Raw genomic sequence first — 9,878 nt, forward strand, 5'->3', positions numbered from 1 at the left:
TTTTTAAGGAAATAAACTTTATTAGATCGGTGTTTGTTGTGCTTTATTGGATATATATTCACTGGCTATCATTAACAATTACTACACAACTTTTTTTAATTGGATGTCCAACTTTTTACTGACCGCTTATCATCCTCAGATTTATATCCCGCTCCCCTCTGCCACCTGTATGTGGAGCTTGGCCAGCGATCCTTTATTTCGGATTCTTCTAATTGATTCCGAACCCATTTGTCTTGGAAGTAGACCTTTCTGCAGGGCCGTATGAAGTAGCGTGCATGGAGCAATTTATGTTCCGTCAGTAAACAGGAGGGCTGTGAACCGCACGCTGAGCAGATTATGTGTGTTTCCTTCTGGAGATTTATATTGCTCTGTTTCGCCAGGTCTTTATTGGCGTAGTGATAACACCACCATGCTCGTGTTGACATAGTTCATAAAGCCGGGCCTTCACACAAAAACGGGTAAACATGGGCGTCCGCTAGGCAAACAAGCCTAACGAGTGCCCTTTAGACACAGCCAGCACCATGGGTATGCCAGCAGGAATGATGGTTAACTGGGCAATTTACACTTTTACTCTCATGATCAGAGTTGTGAGATATTTCTGTGAAATATGTACAGTCCAAAGACCCCACTAAAACGCTTGGTTGTTTTTAATGTGTTTCTTCTGTGACAAAAAATGTGCTTTTCCTGATGGTGGAGCCTTTGTGAAGCCAGAATCAGACAACCCCATTCAAGGGCACCTACCCAGAAGCAGCAGCCACTGAGAAACCAGGCAGGGCGGGATGCCTGAGGGGCATTGGAAGCACTTGGAGACCATTCCTGTTGGAGCAGTCGTTTTGGACAGGCCCTACCTAACGAAACAGCACTGCCTGGAGAAATAATACCTCTCAAGCCATCCTACAGTTAAGTATTTCTGGGTTATGATGGAAAAAGTCACACACACTTAAAGTAGAGAGATGGATACACATACACTGAGGTGTGCACAGGTCACACACACTTAAAGTAGAGAGACGCTCAGGGGCGGACTGGCCATCGGGAATACCGGGGGAATCCCCGGTGGGCCGATGGCCCAAAACACCGGCCCACCACCATCTCTTACCGGCCCACTCCCTTTGCCTGTCGGTACAATGGAAACCGAGTTACACCGCATTAATCAGCCCAGGCGTTGATTTCTCTGATACCTTTAATATTATAATGGCACTGACTGAGTTTTATACTCCTACTCGCGATCTGTCTTCACACTTATGGTGATTATTTTTCAAAAATGTTTTTAAGTGTCTTCTTGTGTTTTACGGACTTCGGAAGTTCAACGTAACATAAAGACCTTATTAATGTACACCTGAAAATTGGTTCTTACACAGCCGAAGTGTTCTCAGCTGTGCGGATTGAGGTAGAGAATTCTTACATTTAGATTTGCATACATACACGCAACACGCCCCGCCAGGGCACGCAACTGTAGTGACGTGTGCAGTCAGCCCTAACCCTTGGTTCTACGCATGCGCTCAACCCAGTTTGTGAGGGATTGCACAATCTGAAATGAGGCACAAGTTGTCGCTGCCTCTGTCAATCTTTTCCTGAGAGCCAAGATAAGAGCCAGGGTACAACGTACACCGTAAGTTACACTTCAATATACTAAGTACAAAAATAGTGTATTTCAATTGAGCACATGTATTAAAAAAGTGCTTTCAGATAAACGCGTTATTAACGACGCTAATGCAAACCCATTTTAACGACGTCAATATTTTTCTCGCGAGATTAACTTTCTTTTTGGCCTCGCAACCTGTGTAGTTGTTTTTTTCTTTTTGTCTGAAAATGTCAACAGGCTTGTCTGTTATAGTAGCTGGCTAAAAGCAAAGAAGTAGTAGTCTTACCTTCCATTGGTAACCTAACTGTTACGGTTCATTGTTTCTTAAATAAGAGGCCTGACTGCTATGTTCACAGCAAACTTGAAAAAAAAGAAATTATAAAGCCATGGTTTGACTGCACTATAGGCTGAGTCCTTGTTTACCTGAAATGTGCACTTTAGAATTTTATTTTGTACCGCCCTGTTTGGCAATGTTGCTTTTCAATCCAATAAAACATTTGCATTAAGCAAGCCAATCCACTTTTCCATGTTGATAAGAGCATTACAATGAAATGAAAAAAAATTGGATAAAAAATAAATGAAGGGACATTTATAATAGATAAAAAAAATTGCGATTAATTGGGTTTAAATATTTGAATAGTTTGACAGCACTAATTCCAGGTATATTTATCTAATACGCTTTGTAGTTATACGTATAACCATCTGATACTAGCCCTGAGTTAAGCATATTCATCTAGCAAACTATACCTACCTTGGAGTGTTACAATAGCCAGTATCATTTTTTCCATGTGTCCATCCAGGCAAATTGGTGGATCCAAATGTTATTAAAAACCAACATATATGTTGTAATTTCTTTGTAATCATCCAAAATAATGTTAAGTGTATGGGTATTTTTCCCAGTAGGCCACTGACTGGTCGATACGTGCGATGCTTTGACTGGGCAACGCAGCGTGTACTGAGTGGGCAGTGCGCCGTGTACTTAGCGGGCAGCGCGCCGTGTATTGAGTGGGCCGGTCTGACAGTAACTCCCGGGCCACTTTTTTCCCCCAGTCCGCCCCTGGAGACGCTACACGCACACTGAGGTGTGCACAGGCCCAACAGCAGGGCCAGAGGGCATGTTTGCTCACACCCCATGGCCTTGGGCTGCTTATCTCAGCAAAAGAGCAGAATAAGCACAGTGGTTTGGACAGGGCAGTGCATTAGGTCTCTCCCACCCAAATATTGAAAATATGAAAAGATCTTTTTATCCTTTAATCCAAATGAATGACGAGGTTAGAGAGAGCAACTGAAATGTCTCGACTGACATTTTGAGGTTAAAGGGATTGGCTCTGGGGCTGCACCAAAATTCTGAATGAACCCCTCCAGACTACAGTGGACCACTAGTATGGCCCCTGTGTTTAGGGGCGGACTTCCGTTTGCCCAAGGGCAGTGATCGGATCAAAACTCAAGTTGGCTGCCAAAAGCACTTCAGGTAGATACATTTGAGATGGGATTAATGTTGGTCACCCACTAAAGTGAGGACAAAAATACATCAGAATTCATTCCACAATATAACACCAACTATACTATCATTGATTAATTAGCCTGACACAAGAACATGTCTCGCTCATAAGCATCTTCTCTACCTTAATTGTGATGTTCAATACTTGTGGCATAGATGTGTTTGGGTGAGGCCTTGGGGTGCATATGGTGACTGTCTGACACATCTGGCCCACATCTGTCAACTCCCCCTTCAACATTACCGCAACCTTAACCCCCCTCTGTTTGATTGACAAATGTGCTGTCAAATCTTGATGTTATGTAATTGGGCTGCATTGGGTAATTGGTATTGTTACGTTTTTAGGCTAAAATGTCTATACTAAATAAAGTCTCAACTAACACTATCATCATTATTCCTATTGCTGTTGACGCCATGTTTGGCTTGGTCAATTTTTGACAATAATAACATAATAAATAAATAAATATAACCACAACCACTACTGCCAGATATATAAATATCCCTGCAACGCAAGGCTTTACAGCAACAACGCACTTATGTAAGTGAGGGCGATTGCTACATTGTGTAGCGGACCTACGTCACGTCATGCAATTCCATTTCAGAGTCTGCCTCCAGGACTCCCTCGTCAAAATGACGCACTACGTGTGACCTGTTTTTGATGCCTCCTAACTTATCACTTCCTTGAAAAATCACTTCTGTCTTCTAAACTTATTTCAGGATGTAAACGAGTTTGACGTCACTTATAACAACTTAATATAGAGACACGTTATTTTTCAATGTAAAACTCTACGAAAGAATAGTTTAAATAGAATAGCTATAGCCTACACTACGCTGCATCCACGCCTCTGACGCCAATAAAGACAGCACAGGACTGCGCTCACGGCGCAACTGCTTAGCTCTGCTAAAAAAGTGCTACTGCGCTGCGGCAGTTGTCAGGGGATATCGGAGAGGAGGGGGTGTGATTGGCTGAAGTGGCCTTGTTACCTTGGCGACGGCAGGGGGGTATCGTAGCGTTACCGTGCAGCGTGATCTCTGCGCTGCGTGGATGGAGGAAGCAGCTGCTAAGCTTTTGACACAGTCGGCTGCAAACGAAAAGCAATTGCATGAACACACTGATTCTTTGTCATCTCTCCTTACGGACAGAGTCTTGGAATGCATGAATGTAAGTGCGAACCTTGTCAAATTTATTCTGACATTTTTAACAATATTAGTTATGTTGCATTTGCAATTTAAATGCCTTGGAACTATTTTAAGATCATCCAAACATGCGCTGGAATATTTACCTAAGGACTTACTGTTACAAGTGTTATTATACCTTTGATGCTCTATAGTGTAACATTTCTTTATTCATAGAATAATACATTATTATTCTCCATTACATATTTAATCGCATTTTCCACCATGTGACTGAACTTCGTGCTTGTGGAAGCACACGTTCTGTTTTCTGCCTGACACGAGACGTAAAGTGGAGGTCTGTGTGCTAGCCGCCGAGCGCACAGCTTGACGTTCTAATTTATTACGTAGCCTATATTAATTCGAATAAGACTGGTCAACATACACGGGTTCTTTCAAGTAAACGAACTTGGCTTCGCTTACTTGTGCTTGTTTAGAGAGGGACCTCCATTATAGAAAGGCATTAGCCAGTTTGTTAGCCTCAATGTATAGGCTAATTTTCATCGACAAGAGATATTTATCAAACTGAATTTCTCCTGACTAGTTATGTGAACTGTTCAGTGACAGAACATTAAATGAACTTCAGTTGCTTTGTTTCCACAAAATATGTAGACTTCTGATAGATTCGTCAGCCTACATGTCGATTTAGTTTGAGGAACTTCTTTTTATTCCCATGATAGGTCAGTGTCTCACTGCAAATCAACTCGACAGCGCTTTTCAACAATGTAGCCTATCCGGAAAGGTTAAAAGTGAAGGTTAGAAAGATATCCATTTTGTTTCGAATGCAGACTGGCGAGAATCTAGGGCAACTATGTAACAAGAGAACGGAGGGTGGGGGCTGCTATTTTGTTTCCTTTTACCCATTGATTTCATATTCTACCGCCGCTCTCTCCGTTTCAGTCACAGTTTTAATCAGTAAAACGATTCATTCTTGTCAACATCGGGTGGTCAAAATGGAGAGTTAGAAGTGAGCTTTCGTGTGAATTTCCGGCAGGGTTGGCAGCTTATTTTTGTGAGTGACATTGACACGTGGTCAAAGGCACCGCGTAGATGAGCGATGGCCGATGGAAAGGGACGAGTAGGCGACTTGTTTCCGTCGTTCTGCTCTGACTGTCACATGATCATGTCATTTAGTTCTGGTTTCATGCTTCTGACTGTTTACCACTCACGACGAGGGCACAGCCGACATGTCACTTGGTGGCCGGAGCGTTAATTTGCCCTCATCACTTTCTCCTCCTTGCAATCGGAGTAAGGGGTATTTTGAAATTGTAATTCAAATTCATAATCGCCACTTTCTTAAATTGTCACTGATGTTGTGAAAATCTAGTTGTTTACGTGCTTATGTATAAATGACTGGCATACATGAGGTCTACATCTAGGGTTAGGGTTAGTATCAATATGGCAATAGCCTAGACAAAAAGGCACCTAAAAAAAGTTGCCTAGTTATTTTTGATCCTTCACTGTGTCTGAGCTACTCTTATTGAATGGCAGTGTAGCATAGTTTAACCCTGAGCCAGCTGTGTGTATTTATTTCCAGCCTCTCTTGAGGACTTCTGTAGGACAGGGCGAACAATCCCCTGCTCAGTGCTCTCCTGACACTTGGCAGGGAAATTAATTAGTCTCATTATAACCCTCTCTGTGGCAGATATGATCTGGAGAGCAAGTGTGTGTATGTGTGTGTGTGTGAGAGGGAATATAGTTGCTACAGAAAAACTGAAGTGTTGTGCAGCAAAAGCAGTCTTGGGGCTTCTTCACTGCCCTCTGAATGTCAGTGTCCCATGTCAAACTGTGACGTTGCACCTTCATTTGATGATTTGAGATTGGCACTATGAACTGCTTGGTGTTTTAAAGTCACAGTGTCACATTCATTTTGAAGTCTCACATTCAAATTTTATGTTCTGAATGGCCCCACCCCCACCCACACCCCGAAACCTCTCACAATAGCTCCAGCTGCATATGCCTCCTCTGCTTTTGGGCCTTCTGTGTGTGGGCCCCTGGTGGCATGGCTAGTGGCCCCAGGAGGCTTCAACATGGGGTTGCCATAGTGACGTGTGGACACGAGGGATTGGTAATGTAATGACAGTGGCTACGCTGAATTTGAGCAGCAAATGGCCTGGATTTCTGTCCCTCAGTATGGCCTCCCTCTGTCATGTTTCTGTGCTTTCTGTCAAACAGTTAGGTGTTCTCCCCTCCAGTCATATTGATGCTAATGCTGCCGCTGCTAGCACTACAGCGCTGGTGTCACAAGGGTTACAGTCACGCTTTTTGTATTGGTCAGTTTTGCCCTGAATCACAGTGATCGGAGAGGGGGGTCATACTGGTGGGGTGAGAGTCTGAGTTAGGTTTAGTGTTTTTGGAATACTCATTGCATGTAGTAGTGTAATCACAACAACTGCCTCGGAGGTTCAAATAAGCACTTGGCTTAGAGGGAAACTAAGAGTAAATCAGTGTTGAGTTTGTCCATCGAGAACCAGATTTTGTCCATCGCACTACACTCATTTGACTGTTGTTCCCAGTATTGGCTTCCCTCAAAAAAGAGGATAAAATCTGTGTTTTTCTGAAGCCAAGTTGGGGAACACTGGAGGCGGAAAACGTAACAATGGCAGGAAATACATGGGAGTGACTAGCATTCATGCTTGTTACTGCTGTGCTACCAGGAAGCCATGCAGTTGGGCAACCTCACACAGATGCACTCTGCGTACTACATACCATATCAAACATATAATCTGATTATTTTCTGTTTCCCAGAGTTTTGATTGGTCCCTATGGTTACAGTGGTTTGAAATGCCAGTAGATCCTGTGGTTGTAGGCTTTGAGATCCCAGTTGTCACAAGCTTTTCATGAGCAGGCCTAAGAAGCTTGGGTGTTTAAACGTGACCACATACTCACACACAATGAAATCCACAAGAGATTCTTTGTTTCCATGAGTAGAGGTGTTAGCCAGTCTGACTGCCTAAGATTCTGTGTACGCCTTTGCTTCGATGTCTTTATGTGGATAAATAGACCTATATATGTTGCTGTATCTGTATGGTGTAAAATAAGTGGTGTAAAATAGCTTGTCTGAAGCATGCTGAAGTGAATTCATCATCTCCTTTGGCCCTGTCGATATGAGACGGTTGGACAGTTATAGACACAATACAATCGACAGAGGGAAATGACAACATGGTTTTTCCTGTGAACTGTGGCAGGAGGTCACATCGCACAGAAGATGGGAGGCAACTGTCTAGGTTTAGAGTGAAGCTGGATGATGAAATCCAGGAATTTGTTGTCTGGGACGGCCTTTGCTCAAGAGGTGCAGAATAATTAGAAAGGAATTGGTCTTTAGTGAGACACGAATCAAATTGTGACTGATAAAGTGTGTAGAGGGAGTTGTCACTGGCAGCAGTAAGTATAAAAAGCTACCTCTGTTGTCTCTCTCTATATGCCATACACAGTGTACCCACGTGCTCCCGTGCTGCATGCTGCAATGTGTACTTAACTCAAACTCTAGGGTGAATAGTGCAGATTGCAGCTGATAGTGCTGGTTGCAGCTTTCTTAGAAGGCAATACACTACTAAACATTGCATTGCAATGGATTAGGACAAAAGGACACAAATGGAGCCACACAACTCAGATTTTATCCAAAAAATTGCAAATGACAAGGATTTTGTTCAGTGCAATGCTGAACCTTTTTTGGTAAAGAACATAGTGTACATCTGCAAAATATTGTTATTGTTATCTCCAAATTATTGTCAGTCTTTTACAGTCTTAGGACCTTCAAAGCATTTGACTTCAGATAGGAAGTCTGCAGAAGAAAGTTTGAGGCAGAAATACTGGCAAAGTGCTGTTCTGACCGTTCCAGAATAGGAAACGGGACTGTTTGGAGGACACAGTGCGTCCTTTGTCCTTGAACATTTTACATAGCCTATATGCCAATTTTACTGCTTAGTTATTTATCTTGCTGGACATAATAACACACTGTGCTTCCTCTTGATAATGTTGTCTGCAATAAAGTTGGAAAAAAAGTATATTGAGAATGTTTTTGTGTAGTTTGCCATCACAAGAAGTATATCTGAAGGCCTGTGGTGTGCTTCAGTGCTTGTTATGTCATGGATCCTCTTCCCCACCTCTTGACTGTCAGGATTGGCCTGGAGCCCCAGCTATGGTGAAGTTCTAGCCTGTCCCATACAGGGAGAACTTAAGCTGACGGATGACAACTCCATGCACTGGTGATGAGGGGGGATATGTTGTGGAAAGAAGAAACTATTTTTAGAAAATGCTCCCTGCTATAAATTCCCCTTCACATTGTTAAACGGCAGACATCTGGTGATCCTGTACAAATGATGCACATTCATGTACTGTAGGTAAATACCAAAACACTGACACAAATCAGTACACAGAGCAGGTCTTTCATGTTGAATGAATCATCTCGTAGGGATTGCATTAACACATCGATACCGAAGTATGTCCCTTGGAGAAGACTTGGGTGGATACTTACCTATTTACCCATGGTTTTACACCCTCAAACACTATTTGAGGGATTGACTGGGTGTGGGTTTGCTCTTGTATTGTGATGGTGCCCCGCAGACAATAGTGTAACGGGCTTTTGTTTATGTGTTTGAAGTGGCTAAGGGCTGTTAGCATTGTGTTAGTGTGAGTGTGTTTGTGTGTGGGTTATGTGTGAACAGGGAGATAGCAGCATGCTAATGATCGGGCAGCAGAGGCGCTCTGCTTTGGCTTGCTAATGGAGGTTAATGAGGCCCTTGCTATTGTCTGGAGTCTTTTTGTTTGGTCTCTGGGAGGGGGGGGGGGGGGGCTGTAAAAGCACCAGCAGGTTCACCACCCCATGGAAGAGAACAAGATTTTCTTACTAAGTTCTAAGAATTCAAATTACATACTGTACAGTTGTATAACTTTAAAAATGGTGTCCTATAAACCTGTTTTTTTTTATCCAGCGAGTTCGCTAAAGTGCCAAAGAAAGATAATGATAATTGAATCCTGTTTCAGTGTACCATCGCTGTCCTTTTTCTCCCCCGGTTTACCACTGGAATGCTACGCAGTTCTGCAGTGCTGCGTTCTACTTTTGTGTTCTTCCTGTGCGAAAACTGGAAGCTGAAGGATTGGATTTCAGTGCAATCCCCATGAGAACCGAAAGTCTGAAAGAGGAAGATGCTCTCCTATCTGTCACTGCACTTTCCCAAGAAACCCAATGAGATGGGCGGTAGAGAGAGAGAGAGAGAGAGAGAGTAATACAGGGAAGCACTTAAGGTGATTATTTATTTATTGATGGGCTGTGCCAGGCCAGTGGCAGGGCAGGGCAGTGCAGTGGCAGATTTGAGCCCATATATGGCTAGTCAGAGCAAGAGCTCTGCTGCACTTCAGAGCGATGATTTATTTATCGATATTCAGCAGAATTCTGCTGCCACTGCTCCATTAGACGGGGCCGCTGTGCTCCCAGTGGTTTCAGTGAGACGGCATCTCAGCCCAGAGACAGATCTTCCTCTTCTCCCTCAGACAGCAAGCACACGACTGCCCATCAGGAGGGGGAAGGTGCTCCATGACCCTTGCACCATTATTTGGTCATCTCATAACAATCAGAGCTTTGATATTGAATGTAGTCTACTGAATTGAATGTAGTGTACTGAA

General features: G+C 43.2%; 1 protein-coding gene across 2 annotated transcripts in view; it reads left to right on the forward strand.

Annotated features, from left to right (window-relative positions):
- The first annotated feature begins 4,127 nt into the window (after positions 1–4,127).
- foxn2b (forkhead box N2b) overlaps positions 4,128–9,878 on the forward strand; it is a 12,571-nt gene continuing 6,820 nt past the window's right edge. For both annotated transcript variants that reach the window (XM_080850946.1, XM_080850947.1), the window contains exon 1: positions 4,128–4,242. In XM_080850946.1, coding sequence (XP_080707072.1) covers positions 4,233–4,242 — 10 coding nt within the window. In that variant the 5' untranslated portion in view covers positions 4,128–4,232. The remainder of the gene's footprint in view (positions 4,243–9,878) is intronic.

Source organism: Sprattus sprattus (assembly GCF_963457725.1).
Source record: "Sprattus sprattus genome assembly, chromosome: 14".
Lineage (NCBI taxonomy): Eukaryota > Metazoa > Chordata > Actinopteri > Clupeiformes > Clupeidae > Sprattus > Sprattus sprattus.